The sequence below is a fragment of the Anabas testudineus genome, chromosome 13, assembly GCF_900324465.2.
Source record: "Anabas testudineus chromosome 13, fAnaTes1.2, whole genome shotgun sequence".
Classification (NCBI taxonomy): domain Eukaryota; kingdom Metazoa; phylum Chordata; class Actinopteri; order Anabantiformes; family Anabantidae; genus Anabas; species Anabas testudineus.
Window position 1 is genome coordinate 8,638,262 of NC_046622.1, and position 22,934 is coordinate 8,661,195.

General features: G+C 40.5%; 2 protein-coding genes and 1 non-coding gene across 3 annotated transcripts in view; all 3 read left to right on the plus strand.

Moving 5' to 3' along the window:
- Window positions 1-5,798: 5,798 nt before the first annotated feature.
- Window positions 5,799-5,871, plus strand: trnak-uuu. The gene has a single exon. It is a non-coding gene; the product is annotated as a tRNA-Lys (tRNA).
- Window positions 5,872-6,290: 419 nt separating this feature from the next.
- LOC113149877 (solute carrier family 25 member 36-A) lies at window positions 6,291-17,091 on the plus strand. Its single transcript, XM_026342225.1, has 7 exons — window positions 6,291-6,751; window positions 8,568-8,732; window positions 10,347-10,424; window positions 11,437-11,537; window positions 13,324-13,390; window positions 13,636-13,925; window positions 14,018-17,091. Exons 1-7 carry the CDS (start codon window positions 6,711-6,713, stop codon window positions 14,209-14,211), a joined length of 936 nt encoding a protein of 311 aa, XP_026198010.1. The 5' UTR covers window positions 6,291-6,710; the 3' UTR covers window positions 14,212-17,091.
- A 4,220-nt stretch (window positions 17,092-21,311) lies between these two features.
- The window catches only part of LOC113149890 (SPRY domain-containing SOCS box protein 4), a 35,630-nt gene continuing 34,007 nt past the window's right edge, over window positions 21,312-22,934 (plus strand). The window contains exon 1 of the mRNA XM_026342228.2: window positions 21,312-21,705. The gene's annotated coding sequence lies outside the window, so the exon portion shown is untranslated. The remainder of the gene's footprint in view (window positions 21,706-22,934) is intronic.

Genomic DNA, 22,934 nt, shown 5'->3' on the forward strand with positions numbered 1-22,934 from the left:
TCTGGTCTCTAATAGCATCCTGCCTGTGCAGCATCACTGTCTGCACATGTGATCAGCAAATTCTGCGAAGACACACTGCGTTTACTCATACTGAGCCTCAGTTATAGCACGACACTGAGAAGTGACTCAAACACTCATATTAAAATCTGTTTCAACTGATCCATGGTCACCAACATAAGAAAATCAGCATATCATGGTTGAATCTTGATCAGCTTCATGTTTAACCTGCACTAAAGTAGGTGTAATGATTGAATCCAGTAGTTTTTAGCCTTTAGCTACTGACACATCTACATCAGTCAGTTCATTTCTGGATCTGCTCTTTATATAGGGTAAGAATGGCTGCTTTCCCTAGACGTATGATGGAAATGCAGATTCTTAAATGAGTTCGGCCACACACTACAGCTGTGCATGAGTTTTAAATGAATTCAAAATGACTCATGAATCATTTTCCTATCTTATATAACATTGCCAAAGTTTACTGTGAAAAGCAACTTCATTCAGCACTTCTCTTCCATTCAGCAGTTCTATTGATTTATTGAATCTGCTTGGGGTCTTCTCATTAGCACAATTTGTGGCCTGAATGTTATCGATGCAGAGCAGCGAGCAAAATGTTGGAGTGCCAGTCCAGATATTGACCGATGGATCCCGCAGATAAACGGAGAACTTTTCTTTGTTTGCTTCGATTTCTACTTGCACTGCTAAATGTCCAATAGGTGCAATAATGTGCAGTGACTGTTGAGGCACAGAACACGTATTGTGACCTTTAACGCTGATATAGTAAACCAGTTAACAAAGATTTGCCAAATTACACTTCCAGACCTTAGAGGTCAAATGTTTCTGTTCACCTGATGATTGTTAGTCCAATAATTACTCTTTATTTACAGTTTCATCCATTCATAACATGTGTATACCTGTGTAATACACTTATTCCTGTCCAGTATATATAAAGCTGCAGATTACAGCCAGTTAGCTTAACTTTGAGAGATGCTGTGATTGGCATCTGTAGGGCAGTTTCCAAACTCAGTAGATTCGGTGTCTGGTTATAGGTGATTGAATCAGCCGTCTCAGAGGAAGCTCCCAGGACTTCAGTGGATCATTGTCCAGCTTCCTCCCTCCACCTCTGCAGTAATATCTGAAGTTGTGGCAGTCATATGAGACAAGCAGCTGAACGTGCAACTGCTTAACTTGACCGTTTTCCTTCCCACTCTACTATTCACCAATGGAAGTCATGGGACAGGAATGACAAGCATTATGTGGATGATTGGGAATGGCATGTGTCTGCATGTGAATATATTTTGTTTCCATATGATAATTTACAACTGACATGTTTAATAAATTAAATGTAACAGTGTGAATCAAATATAGTACACAAATATACAGGGTACTACAACAAAATGTACCCTGTATATAGTGACAGTCTGATACTAAAGCTGTATTGAAATAATTCAAATCATGCTTGGCAGCCAGATGTGGGTGTGTGAATGTCATGGGATGCTGATTTATATCAGTGCTAAGAGGCTGCAGTGAGTGCATGTCTGGTTTCTGCCTCAATTGTTGGTCAAAAAGCCAGTTTCGTCTGTCAGTATGTGAATGGGATGCAAAAATATTTGTTTATGTGTAAATTCACTCATTTAAAATTACAACAAAAATAGGTTGATTGGGAATACATTTTAATTTCTGCCAATTTAAATAATAACCTGACGACAGCATGACATTTTAACATCTGTATAGAGATGGTGATAGAGCATTGGTCTATATTTGCCTTTAAACTAACCAATCTCCCAATAGTTTCACCTGTAATGTGTTTAAAGACACTTTAACACATTCAAATTCTAGTATAAATAATTTAGTTTCATGCCAATTACAAGAAAAATAGAGACAAAGTCCTAGTTTCACTAGTTGTGTTCCATTTCATTATTAATCTCCAGCCAGGGGAGTTTTCATTGAAGAAACTGATCAATTTAAATCCCAGGGAACATTTATTATAGCAGAATTATTGGAGAAACAATCTACGTTCGGCTCACCTGCTACTACAAACATTATTCTTACTAAACATCAGCATGTCCAGAGCCTATTGTCATTATATGCATGTCAGTATTTAGCTGTAAACTCCACCATGCCTAAGTTAAGCTTTACAGAGCTGCTAGCACGGCTGCAGACTGTTCATCGGTGAGGCAATAACTGCAATGATCAAAACTGAGATGCAGATGTTTAGAAGCATAAGCAAATGATATTGTGTGGAATATGCGTAAAGGTATGAGCACTATTTTTAAATAGAAATGTAGCGTGGAAAAAAAACAACAGATGTATTCTTCCTGCAATAACTACGTTATTCTCAGCTTAGGTTGTCCTCTGCCGTACCTTAATAACAGCCCTCAACATCGGCCCATAATCCAACATTTGTTCTCAGTTCATTGTTTGAAACTTCTCAAGTGTCACAGTCCAGTGTCAGAGTATCACTGAGGTTCTCTGAGGCTCCAAGGTGCATGTGAGGAAAGCATGGACACATGTGACATGTTTACAGACATAAACCCAGTGCCCTAAAGGGGGTTAAAGTCTAACTGGTATTTTTTAAACACCAGCTGTGCAAAGGCTATTCTAATCACCTCTACAGGCACAGTTGGAAATAAGTGTGTAGAAGCACTGAAGCAATTAATTGTTAAAGCTTAGCAAACCGAGTTATTAAGTAAAACAGTCAGCAGCCCAGGTTGATCATTGATGATGTGTTACCCCATCAGAAAAGGCTTTTAAAGAATAATGGTGTGGAAAAGTTTGTTTTTCTCTCTTTTCTCTCAGAGAAATATTTCACACTGACAAACGAATACATAAACAGTATATTCAAAGAACCATGTTTAACCTGAGAATCTATTTTTCTCATGTGCAGGTTTTCAGGTTCAATTTCCACATTAAAAAAAGTTAAAATAGTCTGCAACAGAAAACTTAAAGAAAGTGTAACTAGCATCGTGCTAAATGCTAAAACCTACTGGAAGAAAAATAGAGAAATAAATGTAGCCAACTGAGTGAGAAATGTCAGTCAAGTTTGCAAATATAAGCAAAGATCAGCCATCATAAGCTACTGATAATAGCAGATCAGATGTTAATTGTTATTAATTTATTTATTAGTGATGAGAGTAGATTAGTCCACATGAGTACAAAGTATTTACATGCTGAGTCAGTGTACAGGACAAGTCATCAGCTGCAGATTTCAATAATATGCTGCACATGATTTTTTAATAATACACAACATGCTTTGGATGACTCATTTTAGGTGTACTGGAGTCCACTTTGTGCTCAGCGGTCAGCCAAAATCCCCTGTAGAAATACAGTATTTGCTCTCTGAGTTAAGACTAACACATTTTTTCTTTTTTGGTTATTTCCAGACAGACCTGCCTGTAAGACACTGACATGTTGGTTCTGCTTCAATATGCAAAACAAACACTAAGCAAGCTGACCAAAAAAACACACAAATAGACCACGACTGGTCATGTACCCAGACTTCTTGTTGCCATTTCTGTCATATAAAAAACTCATTTAACTACTGTGCACGTGGCCTGTTTGGGTTTACAGTCTCAAAGACTCTAGTGTAGTGCACGTTTTTAGGAACCTGACAAATCTCATGTAGTTCGCAAAGTATGATGAACATAGTAAAATCCTGTTGTCATCAAAGCCTGATAAAGAAATTTTGATGTAGTGTTAATTGACATAATAATAAATATCAACGGGCACAGTTCTTGTCTCAGCCCTGTTTATTTTAGTTTTATCACCTGTCTCCTTCCATTCTGCATCCAACAACCAGTGAGGGAAAGTGTGGGGGTGGAGAAGACCAGGTTACATTCTTTGTTATCCTGAACCTCTGCACCCACTCACACACCTGCTACAAGGTCTCTTGTGAGTGGTCTTAGTATTTATATCAACCGACTACACTGAATCCCTGGCAGACTGTGTTGTTCCTATGTGTGCACTCCATATTCCACATATTATGGACTTTTCTGCCATCCTGTAATCTGTTCTCTTAGCTTCCTGCCTGTTGGTTTCACCCTGGGCTGTCTGTCTGGTGGTCTGACCGACCTTATTATCTCGTGTTGTAATTAAAAACCTTTTGCATTCTGTGCGTCTCTGTTTGGATCCCCTTGCTTGTTTTGGAACATTCAGCCAACCAGCAACCAGCCTGCTCCCCAGCAGGCTAACCATTGGCCTGTAATCTAGATTGTTAGGCTTGGGTTGGTCCACTTGCTGTCTGGTCCTGAATTAACTGGTGCTTGTACTGAATCCCAGTCAACAAGCCACTGGGCTGTTTCTCAGCTGTGTACTGTAGCATTTGGTCTGCTACCTGCCACTGAGGAGCAGCACATGAGCTGTAAATTCATCATGTCATCATTTACTTTCTTACTTTACCTTCATATTGTAGATAAAGATAAATGAAAAAGGTCATGTGCTTCAATACTGAGCTATAGTACTATACTAAATTTTATGTAAAAAAAGAGTGAAAAGTGTCCAGAAAAAATAAAACAGAACAAACCAGAATAGCAACCCCAAGCAGACATGCCACTGTGCCTTTTTTCGACTTTCATGCAGCCTGGCAGTAACATGATTACACGAGAAACTGCAGCGCATGATCTGGCCTGATTGAACTGCATTTCTAATTATGAAATTAAGTGTCGCATGCATTTTATTCTGCTGCCCAAATTGGAAAACCTCATTTTCTGTAGACATTTGAGTCTCAAGTCTCCATCTTTAATTTTTTCTTACACACACACACACACACACACATCTGGCTGTCCATGGTGAATACACAAAAAAACTCTGTATGAAACACATGTATTTGGGTCACATATACCAAAATGGATTGAGGTCAAATCAGTCTGTGGGTAGCAACATTTTTACCAACGTCTAAATTCATCACATCACACTAGCCATATTGTCCATATAAGTATATATAGTCCTTATTTACAAAAACCTCTATAGCTTTAAATATGTTGTAGTAGTATACTATAATATAATTCATTGGGAGAAAGTGTTATATTCAGGTTACTTATGGGATCCTGTGCCAGAGCTTAAGTGATAATATACATATAAGATAAAGTCTCACTATGATGTTTTAAGATGTGGTGCAGAGACTTGAAATGTTCTGGTCTATAGTTTTCAGGTCTTTGTTAAGCTACCCTGTTAAGTATGATAAATGGTCAAGGTAATTTCAGTGCCATTAAATTAAGGATGTATACTGATGCATCCTTTTACACAGACTTACATTTTGTTCAGTTTGTTCAGGTGCCACTTCAAAAGGTAGTCAAGTGAGTGAAGCAGGTTTTAATCCACTGACTGTGATCATTCATCATCATGAAATGACAACCAGCTGAAATACAGTGGAAGTCAAAAATCAGTTGGGTAAGACTGAGTTGCAGCTGAAAGTGGACTGACTCTGTGGTTTAAGTGATGGGCGAAAAACTCAATCATTGCTGTCTTTGTGCAAGAATGAATTACTTGCACTGTAACTTGCAAAGTTACAGCTTTTTAAATACAATATTCCCTATATGTAATTTATAGCACCAGTGCAAATCAGCGAGCAGAAGCCATCCAGAAAAACACTAAACAAGAACAGCCTCATTAAAAAGTAGACTTTAGATCTGGTATATGAGTAGTGATATGATAAATTCAGACTGCTGATGTCTCATATTAGCTTTCAGAAACACATTTTTGCATAAAGAAACCGGGGAAACCTGTCTTTGCCTTTCATTATCGCTATAATATCTTTGAGGAGCTTTCCCATGGTTTAGGGTGTTGATCACTCTCATGTCAGAGCCCGGATAGCTCAGTCGGTAGAGCATCAGACTTTTAATCTGAGGGTCCAGGGTTCAAGTCCCTGTTCGGGCGATAGAGTTTTAACCATCTGTTCTATTCAGGTGTTTTCCTGTGCTCCGGGCTGAAAACAGCACATTCTTTCAGAAATTGACGACGAAGCAGCTGAATTACAAAAAACGCCATATGCACAGTTCAAAGTATGGGTTTCTGCAGGATCTGCGTTGCTTCTAGACAGCATGTAGTTAGTGCTCGCTGTATAGTTGATGTTCACCGTTTTGCCAAACAGAAAGTGTGCACGTCTGTCACGTTTCTCGACTCTTTTAACGTTATTCCACCTACAGACAGTCGCACCACATGCTGGACAGACCACTGACGAGCCCTTCAAAATAAAAGCCTCATCACGTGAACGAGCGGTGACGGGGGGCGGGCCCTAGAGGCCACTTCGGCCAATCACCGGCCGAGCTCCGCGGCTTCCCGTCCGATGATAAACATTGCGACCGGAGCCGGAGCGCGTCCAGAGGGAAAACACTCGGCGGCGAGAGCGGAGCTCAGCGGGGTCCACGGTCGGGGTTACTACTACAAGACTGGAGTCAGCCAGCAACAGTAAAGACACGCACAGTGTGGTGAAACATTAACGTTGCTCTGTGACACAAGGAGGAGACGCCAACTGTCGCCCTGACATCGACCTTTAACACCGGAAACCCGTTAGCTGCCAAAGCTAACGGTAGCTAGCTAAGTTAGCCGCAGCTGTATACCGTCGTTTTTTCACGCATATGACCTCCACCACAACACAGACGTACTGAGTGTCATCTGGTGGCTAGGTCGGGGGTCAGGCATCCCCCTGCTTCCCCACGTCCATCCCCGTTGTCCTCCTGTGGTGCCCCGTGGACGGTTCTCGAATATGATAAATAATGAGTCAAAGAGACACCTTGGTTCATCTGTTTGCTGGAGGGTGAGTAACTAAATGTGTCAAGCATGTAAGAGTTGAGCTAGCTAGCTCGGCGCTCTCGACTGTTAACTGTCGTTGCTAACCGGTGCCGCTACACATAACGAAATGTTTGCATTGTTGTGGTTATTCTATTTAGAGATGTGGCTAGTGGTGTAACGTTAACCTGCACACCAGTGTTAGCATCAGCCAGCTAACGGATGCATGTGCCCCCCTTGGAGCTGAGCTCAATGTCACACGTCATAATGACATAACGCTATTAATGTATGAATTAATCACATGGCCCAGTTTGTGGTGCAGTTTTCTGTAACGTTATAGCGTTTGTGTGTATATACAAAATAGTAAGCTACCAGCATCTGCGTGTAGTCTTCCGTTTCCAGAAGCAGCCAGTGTTTAAAGGTGAACCTATCCCGCTTTCGGCGTCATCAGCCATAACGTTAGTGCATCAAAACAAACGTGGGCAGGCTGCCACTAAAAGGCCCCCAGATAGTGGTGTTTAGAAACCAAACAGACATGACTGGATGTCACTATTGCGACATCTAAACTGTGTCGTAGTAGACTGCCCAGAAGCCATCCATGCCATGCTAGTTTTGGGTGATGAGAGCATGAATTTAGGCTAAATCTGTTTAACCACATTGTTAGAAATACCATGTCTGTGTTTTGACAGAATCTTAGAGGATGTACTGTTTCTAGACTCATACTTTCTTGCCTCGGACATCCTGTCCAGTTGAGACATGAGGTTTACTGTAATTATGTCCTGTGAGGGCAAATGAGCACTTTACTTAATTTTGTTGGCAGCACTGACTCCGTTTTTTTCTTAAAACATTTCCTATTTTATTGTGTGAGAGGCATTAATACAAATAAGCATCCTATGTGTATTTACCCTTTGTTTTGTTTGTTACTTTTTGCTTATCAAGCTATAGTCTTAATAATGGAGCCTATGTAAGAGCAATTCTCATTTATTGCCCTTACACATTTTTCACGTGCCACTGTCCTACTTTCTCTGTTGTGTGTACAGTAGCTGTATGACACCCATTAGTCTAACTCTACCAGATACATTATTAACAGGTCTATCTCTTTTTTGGGGTTGATTGAAAATTAACCCTAATTACAGATAACAGTTGTTGTGCTTGTCCGACCCTGTCCAATACAGTGTCACAAGGTTCAGTTTATTTGTAGGACAGCCAAATACTGTTTTTGTGTCCTCTTTTATCAGTTCCTTTATTAGCTCTTTTTATTATATTTGTAAATTAGTTAACCTATCAGCCTTTCCTGAAATAACTGAGCTGATCATACATTAATACCTTGAATGCAGGACTGGGCTTTAAATCATTTGTTTTACCACTTATACTTATCAAAGTCTGTGTTTTGAAAAATGGGACAGGGGCATGAGGAAAATAAGCCTTTTCATCAACTGAATAGTTCCAGTGTTGGGAAGATATGGTTCCAGTTATAGGAAGATACTCTCAAAGATTCAAGCCTCTCTGGTTTCAGCTGTTATTTGTCCCCTGTTCAATAAGTCCCTATATGCAAATACATATATCTGTGAGTTTGGAATGTGGTGTGGTCTGAACAGAGGCTTGCTGTTATTCCCAGAGAAACACAAAGCATTCCTGGGTCTCGCTGTTCCCACACTGGGCCATTTCTTGTCTACATGCCAGGGATCTTCAGAATTCCAGTAACCACACCATTAGCTAACTTTTATTAAAGAAAGGTGATGGTTTGCATACCTATGAACAATGCTCAATTTCAATCTGGCAGCAGAGGCTGGAGAAGGTTTACTGCTTCACCTCCACCTTTTCCATTTCTGTCTTTCTACCAGATGTGGGGGCACTGTAGGGGCCATATTGACTTGTCCACTCGAAGTAGTGAAGACCCGTCTGCAGTCATCCTCCATCACCTTCTATGTGTCTGAGGTTCAACTCAGCACCGTCAACGGGGCCAGTGTGGCCCGCATGTCTCCGCCGGGCCCACTGCACTGTCTCAGGTGGGAGTATTTTTCACAGCTCTACTCATACGACTACCAAGTCTTACATACAGTATGTGTCTTTATACAGCATTTGAACATTGCTAAAATATAGACCTCAGTAAACCCTTCTAGCTTGTGGTTGTTGGAGTACTAACCAGAATGAATGAAGCTTTCATGTATGTAGCTCATGGTTCCTCCTCCCTGCTCCACCAGAGAGATTTGGCTTCAGTTATGATTCCTTCGTCACCAGGCACCATGTTGTTGCTGCTGTTGTCCCTGAAAACATATTCCATAACCTCGCCCTTGTCAACACACAAAGGCACGCAGAAGTTTAAACCGAGCTTTAGCTAAACCCAGAGTTGTACAGTCAATCCAACTATTATTACTGCTTTATCTTGTGAGTATTACAGACTTTTTCGTATTTTAAGGAAACTACTCAAGTACCTCTTTGATTTTGGTAGATTGCCAGTCATGATATTGAAGGAAATTAGATCAGTTCCATGAGGGAGAGAATGGCTGGGTCTCTTCTAACCAGGTCATGTCCAGGCTGCTCTGAGCCCTGGAAAAATTGTGTTTCATGGCACAGTGCCACCTCTCAACTTCACTGAACTAAGTCAAATTCAAACGAAGGGCCAGTCAATCTGGTATTAGAAGTGTTGTTCTTTAAGCTGTTACAGTATTCATAACTAAAACAGTTTTTCAAACTGGTGTTAAAAACAGTGCTGCAATCCAATGCTAGTAGTGACTCAACCAATCGCATCATTGGCATATGGCTGGCAGTAGGCGACATGGTGTAGTCAGGGAGGCGGCATGAACATTTCAAAAGGTTTATCTGGCCAGCCACTGCATACTGCAGCCATCTAAGCCAAATGTGTCACATCAGTGTTTAGACATGAGACATAGCTGGACAACTGGAGCACGTCTGCTTTGAATGAAAGCAGGTTAAATATTAGCACTTGCAAAGCAGCTTATGTGTGCAGCGTGACGTACTGAGTGGTGCAACCTGCTAAATTGGGCAATTGATCACTGCTCCTTGGAAACTGGCTTGTTCATCTTTATGCATGTGTTGTTATGTGTCCTCTAGACCCAGTAGTGTTCATTACACCCAGCAATCCAAAAGTGTTGATCAGGGCAAACAACTCACTGCTGACAATTATGCTATTCATAGATCAGTGCTAGTTTTAGGGCTCTGAAAGTAGGCTAAGGTTCCCGCTGAATGGAATGATCATGCAGATGTTAAAATGTTAATGGTTTACCCTGGTTGGAAAATTAGTATATTTCATGACAGCCTACATAGTGGATTACAAATGACTTGTGCAGCCATGTAATGAAAAACAATATTCCTGCTATAGGGGCATTAAATATCCATACTGAACTTCAAAACTATTGGACAAGTTTTTTTGAAAGCATCTCTGTCAGTGCTGAAGGGAATACTTGACTAACATGCCCCGTTTGGAGGCCAAAACAAAACTTGAATTGTTACCAGATACCCATTTAAAACTATTCATTACACTACGGTAAGCCGGACAACATGGTGAAGAATACAGCTAAAAGCACCCTTAAAACATGCACACAGTCTTTAAGGTATAATCCTCATGAATATTCTTCTGTGTGTTTGTGTTTCTCAATCAGATTGATATTGGAGAAAGAAGGACCTCGTTCTCTTTTCAGGGGCTTGGGGCCAAACCTGGTGGGTGTGGCACCTTCCAGGTAAGATGATTCTTGCTACTGTCTTCCAGATAATATTCTTAGCATGTGTACACCCTGACCTCAGTGACTATAAGGCTGTCAGTCGACAGATCATTTAATTTCGTCCTCCACTGTTCAAATATTAGAATATAGTGTTTTTATTTATCTTATTTTACCTGAGAATGTTGTGTTTTGGACTGTTTAGAAGATATAATAACTTAAGGAAAAGCTTTAGGAATTCACAGTTATTTAGTTCTTATACATTTTCTTGACTTTCTCAGCATTATTTGTGGTGCTCACTGCTTGGTGATGGTGCATGGCAACAATATGTGACCGCAGTTAGGTATTAACATATTATAGTCATCATCATTAATTACCCTCAGTGGTAATTACACAAAGTGGTGGCTAATGGTGGTGGGCAACAGCAAATGCTGCCACTGCTAAGGTTATATAGAGTGTTTTGTTAACATCATACATGAATAAACAGTGATGCATTGAGGGGAAAGGCGACAAGCTGTGACGCACATATAAAGTTAAATATACACACAAATACTGTCTCATAATGTGTCTAATGAGCTGATGAACCACATTTGACAAATTATAAATCATACAAATCAAACAGATTTCACATTACACAGTGTCACTGCTGCCAGAAGAGAAAAGCAAAATGAATATGAACATGATCATTATGCCCTTTTTTAATTAGTGAAAACAAGTAAAGATAATTAGTGAAAACAAATGAAAACATGTGGTATTTGTAATGAATACGCTCTTTGTCTGACTGGGTCTATTTAGTTGCTGATTCTGCTCTCCGCGTTACCACAAATTAATTTTTAAAGCTCATTAGGCCGAACTTGATATGGGGACAGTTTTACTTGTTAATGTAGTGTAATTAATAAGCTGTTTTGCTACTGGGGGCACATAGTTGACTATGACTAATTAGCCTTACTCTAAATCACAAAAACATGGCATATTACTTATTACTTACTTACGTGTATTATGTGCTGACCATTCTGTTGTCTCCTTCCAATAGAGCGATCTATTTTGCTGCTTACTCCACTGCCAAAGAGAAATTGAACGGTGTGTTGGAACCTGACTCCACACAGGTACACATGGCGTCGGCTGGAATGGCAGGTAATATATCTAAAGTCGCACCTTGACATGCACTACTAAGCAATGCTTTTTAACATACAATAACATTTTCAGCATGCTCGTCAGAAATTCTGAGTTAATGGATCTGCTCTGTTCAGTAGCAGTTGTGTACACACAGAACAAGGCATGTGTAATGTAATGTTGATGTCCGCCTTTGTAAATTGTACTGATCTTTCTGTAGAGAACTAGTTTGTGTTATGCTAGCTTCAATGGACGTGACAACCTTCATAAACCACCCCACATACAGTACACTGTATATTCAAAAACAAGCTTGTCCTGTTTCCTTCACATTTCTTACCAGATATATAGCTACCTTTGTAATCTTATAATAGCTTAGTTGAAAATGTAGCATGTTAAAGGGTCAGATTTATAATTTATCATTATTTCTGTGATGGTGTATATATTAAATGTAGATTATCTGCTTGTGTCAGTCTGAACCAGCTAGGAATATCTAACTGTTACAGTGTGGGTCAGTCAGGCAGCTACAGCGACTGTGTGTGTGTACTTATGGGTGAATTTGGCAGTTTCACAGTGGTCCGGCTTCTACACACCATAACTCAGACCTGTCAACAACGCAGTCAAGGTCAGCATTTGTCAGTACATTTCTCTCCTGTGATGAGCCACATATTTTGCCGTGTGAGACATGACTGAGCTGAACTGACAGGTGTTGACAGTTAGGTGATTAAGTTTTTTTCATGCAACGATACACAAGACCTGTGTGACAAACGAGGTTAGAACTGGTTTATGCCTTGTCTAACAATAGACGTGCACTTAGTAGACAGATGTTCCCAAGCTAAAAAAGTGTGTAACTATTATTATTACTATGTTATAGAGCCTCATCAGCATGAAGGCAGGTCATTTTTATTCTCACAACCCCTTAAATAGCCAGACTTGCTTAACCCTTGTAGTTTTTCCCATATTTACAACCATTGAAAATTTTACAGTTTAACTGCTCACATTCAGCTGTGTGTGTCTATATGTGTCCAAAACAGGCCTCAAACCGTGTTTTTAATTTCTGTTTCTAATTATCACATTTAGCAGGCTACATAAGCTGTTGTTTTTATGTCAAGGGATTTTTGAATTGACAGGAGCAAGCTGATTTCTTCCAGCGTGTTCTGCTGTTGTGATTGAGGGGCGTTCACACTCTATTTCACATGAATGTGGTGGGTTAAATCCTGTGGGATAATGGGGGGGAAATGGGGACTTAAATGGTTGCATGCCGGTCATTTTGCTACACACAAGCCTGTGTCTGTTTTAGGCTTTTACTCTACCATAGCTCTCCTCTCGCAAGGGCATGAGACCCCCGCACCACCAGGGGTCTCTAGTTGCATCTGTGAGGAGTTACTTGGGTCTGCGTGAGTACTCAGCACAGATCTATGCTTCTTTTAATCTATCTGGTTCTTCTTTCTCTCTGTGCATTTCTGTCCTCTACTATCATCATCTAGGTCATTGGATAAGAGGCAGTTTTACTGTTTGCACGAGACATAAAATCTTTATGACATTCAGTTGCTCCCCTGTTGGCACATATAAAATAGTCTATAGATGGGGGCCATCTTTCTCTCTCTAAGCTGCTTTTGTGCCTTTATATAACATTAAAAGAACATGTTTACACTGGTTTAATGATACCAACATGAATGCAGCTTAAAGAACATTTGTAGTTTAACCTTATAGTGTTAGTTTTTGTGCTACAGACATGACATTTAGGCTGATCCTACTTAAAGATTTTGAGCAATCTATAACCCTGCTGTTGTTTTTTTTTCCTTCACAGGTTTTACGGCCATCACAGCAACCAACCCAATTTGGCTCATAAAGACCCGTCTACAGTTGGATGCTAGGTAAACATCACACTAGAATGGGAGCTTTATACATTTTCACTCGGCAAATAAAGCAGTTGATATACTGTTATATGCCCTAGGGCATGTTTACCTTTTATCGCCACAGAGGAATTTTCCCTTCCACTTTTTGTGGCTTTTTCTTCACCAATAAATAATTCAGCTGACAGGTTGCTTTATTATATACATTTTATAAGTGCCCAGTGAGCTGGACCAGAATCATAAAGCATGTGTTGTTGTTTTGTCAGGAGTCGAGGTGAACGCAGGATGAGTGCGTTTGAGTGTGTGCGGCGAGTGTATCGGGCAGACGGCCTACGAGGCTTCTACAGGGGAATGTCAGCATCCTACGCTGGCATCTCTGAGACTGTGATCCACTTTGTAATTTATGAAAATATCAAACGCCGCCTATTAGAGGCAAAGGCACCGCAGAACATGGACGATGAGGAGGAGACGTCCAAAGATGCTTCAGACTTTGTGGGGATGATGCTTGCTGCTGCCACCTCCAAGACATGTGCCACAACTATTGCTTATCCTCACGGTGAGAGTTCATGTTAAGTAGTAAGGTCATTTCACCCTGTCTGATTTATTGGACTTTACTCTTAACTGCTCCCTTTTCTCTTTGTTTTGCAGAAGTCATCCGTACCAGGTTGCGGGAGGAGGGCACCAAGTACCGCTCTTTTTTTCAGACTTTAACAACAGTGCCCAAAGAGGAGGGCTACCGTGCTCTGTACCGTGGTCTAACCACCCACCTGGTACGACAGATTCCCAACACAGCCATCATGATGTGCACCTACGAGCTGGTAGTCTACCTCCTGAACGGTTAAAGTCTTCCCTCTATTTTAGACAGTATATGTAACCCTGACCCTGTTTGGTGACAGAGGAACAAGATTGAGAGAAACTGCACACCCGCTAGCGCAACAACCGGCTTGCAAGAAGACGACAGAGAAGGCACAATTAGCTTTGTCTCAGTGAAATGAGTGGTTGTTAAAAACAAAATTGGGAGTTTTGTTTTCTAACCAAAAGATCTGGAACAAAGAGGAGGATTGAAAAGATCTTCCTAATAGTTTGGGGATCTAGGTTTAGCAGTGGCAAAGAAACGGTTTCATTTTTATTCCATCCTTTTCAACCTTCAGTTACACATATTTCTTGTGGAAGATGTAGAGCAGTTAAGAAAGAACTGAAGTCACAGCATATTCTGCCTGTAACAATACTAATAAAGGGGAGTACTGGACCTCTCCAGCTATTGGCGCTGTTGACATACTGACGATCATATGTAAACTATTAGATTAGTGTCATGCAGTATTCCCTGCATCCCTCGGAGGCCCCGAATACAAAAGTTGCCAGAATCAGCAGTGACCTCAGCTATCTAACGAAGGTTCTGAAGTTTAGAAAAACAAGGAGAATTAATTGGTGGAGTAGGATAAACAACATGGTGGAAAGGGGTCACAGTGGGTGGGAGGTGAATATGTGACATAACCTATGATGACTGTAGGAGCAGGTGGAGCTCTGGATGACTTATTGCAACAAAGATGTAGAAATGTAGTTTCACACTGGTGTTGTGATTACCGGTGCCCTTAGTGATCTTTTGACATATCGTGAGCATAGACACACTCACCTAAAGGTTTTCAGTAAACTAGGACTGGTTGTGATATCCTCATAATCCAGGAATTTACATGTATTTACTGTTCTTTACACTAAATATATACATGGCTGATATGTGGTTGCCTATTACAAGTGAAGTCTGCATAACAATGTCAACCTACGAACCTGTTTGTGTTTGTGTCATCCATATGTGGAAGAGTCATCACTGAGGTTATACGAAGGGTAAAGACACAGCAAAATAAACCAGAATATAATCCACTATTCTAACTACTGAAATGTAAAGAAAAACATGGAATAACTTTACTAAAGTAAAACACTGACCCATATTGTGAATTTAAATAAATAGAATTAACACATTTTAATAAATTGTAATATTGATTGATATATACACATATATAAATATAAAAATACCTACATAAGATGATTGTGTTGCATTTGTCTGCGTAGTTACAGCGAAATGCAAACATAGTGCATTTTCTTTAGAGTGGCAGAGATTTGATGGTTGGTTAGTTGTTACTGTCCTCACACACAACGGTAATGTTTCTACAGCATTTTTCATTAACACCTTACTTTAGCATCATCTCATTTTGTTTTTGTTTTGTTTTGTTTTTTAAAATCCAGGCTAGTTTTACAGGCGAGGACAATCCTCTTGAGTTTACTCTGTGGAGGAAGTGGCCAGAAATATGCTTGTCATAAACGCACATTAATTAAATGCAGACCAGTAGAAAAAATATTAATTAAAAAAATGATTACTGTTTGTTCATTCCTTCCACATGTTTAGTTGTTGTTGTTTAAGAAAACTAAATCCCTGCATATGAACTGGTTAGAAAAATGCTACAGATTTGTTGGTTTGTGTTTTATGTACCCAGGATGTCCTTGTTATTGAATGGAAATATGCTTGTTCTCTGCTTTACATACATTTGTTTTTAGCATTTTTTTTTTTATGTCGTGCTTTAAACAGTACACCTGCTAAAAACAGTGTTTTAATATCCACTAGCAGCCATAGCAGTATGTTCTTTCTTAAATTTCTGGAAACACATGACACAAGAACCAAGCCTAATGATAACTCTTCATTGTTCTCCGCACGCTGCAAACTTGAACGAGCTCGGCTTGACCCACAGTGCAAACACAAATTATCATCTGACTTTAAAAACCCAAGCCGCTGCAGTAACGTTCATTTTGACCTATACTGATAACGTATCTGTTCACTGTTTAATAGGTCAGAGTACTGATGTGAAGTCATATTTGGGATAACGCCCAGCTCAGCAATGCTCGCTTTCATGAAGGATGTAATAGTTTAGCCTCACTGTACAAATCTTATCTAATTAGAGATGTTTACAGACGGTACCACCAGCTCACACTGTTGATGTGGTCTGATGCGACTCCATGGGAACCCCCTTTGCTGCTAGTAATTGGATGTTTGTGTATCATTGTGATGACTACACTCCCATGGGTTTTAAAACAGGACAAATAGTGGGGGCTGATGGTAGGTGAATCGATTAAAGGGTTGGTACACCCAAATTACAGAGATGGTTTTCTCTTTCACTTTTAGTGGCATTTTGCCATGCAGTTTATTTTGTATTGAGATGTTTACCTGTTACCTTATTACTAATTAAATTGTGGAATCATTTTCTTTTTTTAAAAAACAAAACTTCATTAAACTACTAATTCCTGAAAACCCCCATTTTTGGGTGAACTGACTCTTTAACTGAACATTTCTATGCACCTCCTTCACTGTGTTAGTGTTTGTGGTTTGTCAGTCTTTGCAGAATCCCATGGTTATTCCTTTTTACCCGCACATGTGCGTTGTGTGCTAGTGAGCGTGTGTGTGTGTGTTCAGTGTGTGCTGCTTAATGACAATCATATGTCATTCAGTTGTGTGAAAGAAGAGATTATGAGAGTATGTATGCACTTAGAAGAATTGCTGCAAACAGTGTTGTTTTTATCTTTATGAATAAATGGTTGCCTTTTCCTGATGCCCTGTTGTTGTTTTTTTTTTCTTCATGTTGTCATTGAGCTGACTGTGTGGCTCAGTCTATGCATTCTGTCATTCCTGTTTTTGTAAAACAAGAAGTCAATAAAATGGAAAGAGTGCAAGTCTATTCGAGTGTCAGAAAATCTCCCTCAGTGCTTAAGTGCTCGGTTTTTCATGGTCACTTTGCTCCTTGAATGAAAGTCTTGATTTTGCTGTTGCTTTCACACAAAATTTAAATATATTCAACTGACCCAGTGAAGCATGTAACCGTCAACATTTCAGTAAAAGCACAAGTCTGTAAACGTGTTTCCTTTTCTTTTCAACTTGGGCAGCAGCAGGACAAGACGTAATCACAAAGCTGGCAATCATCACCCTGAAGCTGATAAGGTAACAACCTGATAGCAAACAGTGACTGTAAGTTTAATTTTTAATTGACGCCTATGCGCCTGACTGGCACCGTTGTAAAGAAAGAGGGAATATTTCTAATAATGCGTTTCTTGTTGGTTGTAGTCATTTTGCATCCATCTGTAGTTATTTTATTCGTCTTCATAATTGTCAAACTGACACGTGACGGCATTTTTTTCAAGCAATGATGAAGGTTGGTGTCAGTTTGGAGGCAGTGATGCCCTCGTTGCCCTCAAGCTATTTACTTTGACACATGGAAATGTATTGAATGTGATAGAGCCCTGTTTGTGCTACACAGTACAAACTGATGCCACCAGGTGGTAGTGTTGACCTGTTCAGCTCATGTCTGTGACTTTGTCCAGCACACCATCAGCCTCATGGAGCAGGCACTGAAGCATTACAGACTTCAGCTGCCTCCTTCCTCAATACAAAAAAAAAAAAGGGAGCATGAACAACAGATCCACCACCAAATGTTTAACTATATTCTGTAACTCGGATGCATGGGTGATGTAATGAGACAAATGGTGGGAGAGCCCTAGGAAAAAACAAAGAAACAAAACCTTACCTAATGCACAGCTCATTTTCTGTTTCTGGCCTGAACAACAGCATCACATCATTACATTAGCTCTAGCAGGACCAGCCTGAGTCAGACAGCACACGTATTTGTTTGGTGTCAGACTGAAAGGAAAAGTGTGTTCCCACAACATGCAACCTGCCAACAACGCCAGTGTTCTCGGAATAATACAAAGTGCCTCGGGGTGTTGGTTGTGCCTCACTTGTAAATTGAGCATTGGGGACACATACAAATGATGACAAACAACCTGATGGGGCCTGTAGAGTGCTGTGACTGGCACCTTGTTTACCTCTGAACTAAAGTGTAAAGGAAAGGAAGACAGAGAAAGAGACAGAAAATGCTGTTTTCCATTCTCTCTGTCTCTGTGCTGCCGTGTTTACTTTTGTCCAGTTTAATTAGTAAAAGAAAGATCCAATCTGTATTTGACTTCTGAGTAAAGATTAAACTTATATATATATATATATATCCAGCTTTCTATTTTCTGTAGCCTATTGCTTTAGCACATGATTTCAAGTTTTCACTTTTATCATAAATTTATATAAATGTATTATATATTTATATTTATGTTGTAAGCCAGTGGAGTCCCCCTTTAAACCTAGTTCATGCTTTGTGCCAATGGGAGCAGACTTAGAAAACAGTTTCTCCTATACTGCAAGTCATCAAAGCCAATACCACAAGCAAAGAACCCCTTGATAGTTGATCCATGTTCTGTATTCAGTCTCTGCCCTTCCTTATCATCTGTGCCCACAATGTCTCCTGCACTAACCTTGACCAGTAGCTGAAGTCTCTGAGTGATGTCTGGAGACAGTTTCCTCCAGGATACTCACTAACTACACGCGTGGACTTCAGACCAAGCTAGAGCTGTCTGCTGCTGCTGCTGTAGCTGAGAGTGAAATACTCAAAGCATCTATGCTCCAGACTCAGACAAACAATCCTTACTCTCCTTGCTTCAGATATCTGCCCACACTGTTCAAGTGGAAAAACCACAACTACAGCATATGGCTGACATGCACAAGGCATTATGCACACCACATTGCGTGCATGGATTAAAAAGAAAATGCATTCCTCCCTAAGTCCTTGTTCCGGATCTCCTCCAAGCACATAACTGTTATTTAATATGGTTGTTCTGTGGCTACGGGAATGTTGTAAAGTCACTAAAGATATTACATTCTGTACCTTTTCACTTCTTAGTTGTGTTTGCATTTAGATGACATGATCTTGGACCAATAGATTGTTGACTGAACATAACAAAGACACAAAAATCAGTGAGCATGACTGTCTGGAGGCGCTGGTCTTTATGCTCAGCCAAACTAACGGCCTCTTGGTTCCAGCTTTATATTTAATAAACAAAATAAAAATGAGTAAGAGATCAATCTGACTGTCAACAATAAAGCAGTTAAATGTTTTTCTCAAGAAGTTCTTTAGTAGAAGTAGAGACGAGCAAAATGCAACACTGAATTTCCACCATCCGTCTGGTGACTGGGCTCAATTTTGCATGGAAATGAATCCACAAAACACATGAGCACACTTAACGTTGACCATTGTTTGAACCCACCAGCCACTGGGTTCGACTGTGAGAAGGACATTGGCTGGGTGAAACAAAGGACAGTCCTCTGTCTCTTTCTCTCTCTCTTTCACACACTCACTTGCCCAAATCGCCCAATGTACACATAGGACACAAAGTGAAGGGAAGTTCAACCAAGTTGAGACAAACTACTCCCTTTTATTTCCTAACAAGCCCAAATCCTCATGGTGATTAAGTGACATTGTCTGTCAGCATACACTGTTCCAGGGAGACTGAGGGTGAGAGGATGAAGACACGAGGATCGGATAGAGACACCCAGCTGGGGGGAATGAAAGGAGAAAGGAAAGAGGAAAAAAGAGGCGCAGGAGGTAGTGAGGGAGACGATATAATGAAATCCAGAGAATGGAAACATCTGATGCGGTGTCTGTCGGAGGACTTGGGGAGGATTCTGCGCACACTGGTGAAAGCCATGGCAGCTTCCTCTGAAGTCAGCGCTGAAAGACAGGCAGAAGGACACACACACGCTAACTCACACGCTCACAACCCCATGCTCCAAACCTTACACAACACCCAATCCACTGCATGCACACGTACAGCCACACACAGAGCATAAGAGCTCTGAGTCATGTTCGGTTGAAACTGTCTCTGTCTCACCAAGATCGACTTCCCAACTATGAGTAACAGACGTTTTACTGTCTGTGGCGGCAGCCAGCAGGAGAGACGGGAAGGAAAAGTTTGAGATTTAGCTTTCTTGCTGAGAGCTAAATAAGAAAAAAATGATGCCGTTCTTATTTCTTTATGCCAAATATGAAACTACAGTTTAGTTTGTAGCACAAACATTGGAAACATGAGGAAACAGCTAGCCTCCTCTATTTTAAAAACAAACAAACAAACAAATTTTATTTGCAGAATTGTCAAAATGTTAATTAAATGACTTAAAGCATAAGAGCGAAGAAAATGCACAGTTTCATTGTGACACACAATTGATTTCTGCCGTGTTAAACCCATTAGCTACACCTTAATTTGAGGCCAGCTGCTCAGGGAGTCATTGGTCTAGTTTCATCCAGGCTTTTATTACTGACTGATACTCTTTGCATCTAGTAATCTGTCTGTGACAAAGTGAAGTCTCTATTTTACAGTGAGGTACAGTAACATTTATTAGATCACATCCGACTATTTCATCTTTTGCTGTTTGATAAGGCTGTGTTCAGTTGTGCAACAGTTTTCATAATACTGTAGGTGGGGTCACAATGATTATGGCAAAACCTATGAGCAACACTAAACCAAACAAACCTGTGCTAATCTTGTGATGTTAGAATTTAGATTAGACTGGGTTTGATCCATAAATCAAACTATTCCCACGTAACTCCCACTGACTAAGGAGACTTTTTGTCAAAGTATGCAAATTGGTCACATAACACAGAATCTAAAAAATAAAGCCCAAGTAGTCTTCATGCAATGATTCAAATTCCCATACTTACATAAATCTAAGAGTAAAAATAGAAAGCAATGCACTTCTCATCCAATCTTTAACTAATATAAGTATTTATGCTTCATGTGCAAGTAAATAAACAAACCACAAAGGCAGCAGACAGGTTGTGGTTGAGATTAAAACTATGTCAGGCATGAAGTTGCCTCCACCCAGCGTCAAGTTTCCTCTTAGTAATAATCTAACAGGACGTTCAGTAATGACACGTACAAAATAAAAGCATGCAATTTAAGTGAGGTGGTGGTGGTGGTGGAGGTGGTGGTGGTGGGGGGGGACGGACACAAAAACACATGGACACAGCGCAGTGACGTCGGTAAATAAAGGACGGTGCAGCTTCGTGCATGCACACATTGGACATAAAAAGGAAAAAAAAAAAAGCTGCATGTTGAACGTCGGTGCGCGTCGCGACCGGAGCAGCTTGACACCAGTCACCTTGTGCTGATCCCGAGCCCGCAGCCAATCAGCGGCTCGGACGCACGGACGGTGAGAAGATCCAGGGAGCAGGAGGAACAAAGGAAGCGGCCGCTGCCTGCGAAGCCCGCTTTCACTTCGCCAACTCGCGCAGACCTCGGCGACTTTGTAGCGCTCCTTTTTGTTTTTTGTGTTTTAATTGTCGCTTTTATTAAAGCATTTTCTTTCCCTACTTCAGTTCGGTTTCGCTTGGAGAGGAAGGAAACTTGGCGTCGTGAGAGGTTTCTGTCGGCTCGTCTTTTTTTTATTGTATTTTCCTGGATACGCTGCCTGCGAGGTAACGTGTGCTAAGTTTTGAGTTTTATCTTTCTTGTAACTCCAATATAGCCACAAAAACAACAGTGGAAACACAATGGCTGTGTTCCTCTGTCGCTTCATTTGGCGAAAAGTAGAAGGTAAAAGTTCAAAGTTTCCTGGTGTTTATTTTTTTTCTAAGGCGACGAAAGAAAGCAGATGCGTTACCTGCGCACGCTGCCAGGAGAGCACAGCTTTCCCCAAACTCTGTTACACATTAGGGCATTTTAGTGTTTCTCTCACCGTGGACAAACAAATCAACCCAGAAGACATCAATAAATGTTGTTTTTGTATTATTTGGTGTCCACACAAATGTTCGGCACACAGCTAAAAAGTTTTTTCATGCATTTAAATAAGTTAAAGTTCACTTGAATAAGACTAACCTAACAGCTCTGACTGGTGCTTTTAGGAATAGTTATGAATAAATGCAGAGTCCTTGCATCCATTGCTTCATCGTTTGTTAAATACATTTTATAAAATGTTTAAAAATGTTACATTAATATTAATAGAGCTTGAACAGAGACTGTTTTTCTCCTCAGGAGAGAACAGTTCACATGAGGCAATGTCTGTTTTTGCAAATCAGTCTGATGTCTTAAAGGAAACACTTGTATTTTTACAGCCTTTCTAGATCAATCAGTACATTTTTCCTGTTATTAGTTTCCCCTTATGTGAGTGTAGTGGTTTATAGTTTGTGGAGTTTTGAACCAGCCAGCTGATCGTTTCCTTCTCCAAGCTCTGCTGACATTATTCCAGGTGAGCAAAGAAGGCAGCTTAATCAATCCCAAGTGCACCATCTGACATAATCCAGTGCCAGTTTGATTTTGAAGTTTGCCTGCTATTCAAAGGCTAAATGCTTTGCCTGTAACCGCACCATCTGCTTTGCCCTCCTGGGCATTGGCAAGGCTACTGTCCAGATCAAGTGTTAGGAGAGATTTGTGTGGGTGGACCACAGCAGATGGTGAGATGGAGAACATAGCTGGCTGATGTGGTAGCCAGGCTGACTGTTGTGGTGGCTGTTCTCGTTTTCAGTTGTCGCTGGTGTAACAAAGACAAAAAAAACAGAATTTCCCTATCATGTAAGCTGTTATTCGGCAAGCCTAGCCTCGCATGACAGATGAGTATTTCTTCTGTCTGAACCAGCTTGTGTCTTCATGTCGTAGGGGAAACGCTTGACCCCCTGCACCCTGTTTCTCACCATCTGGGGTCTGACCC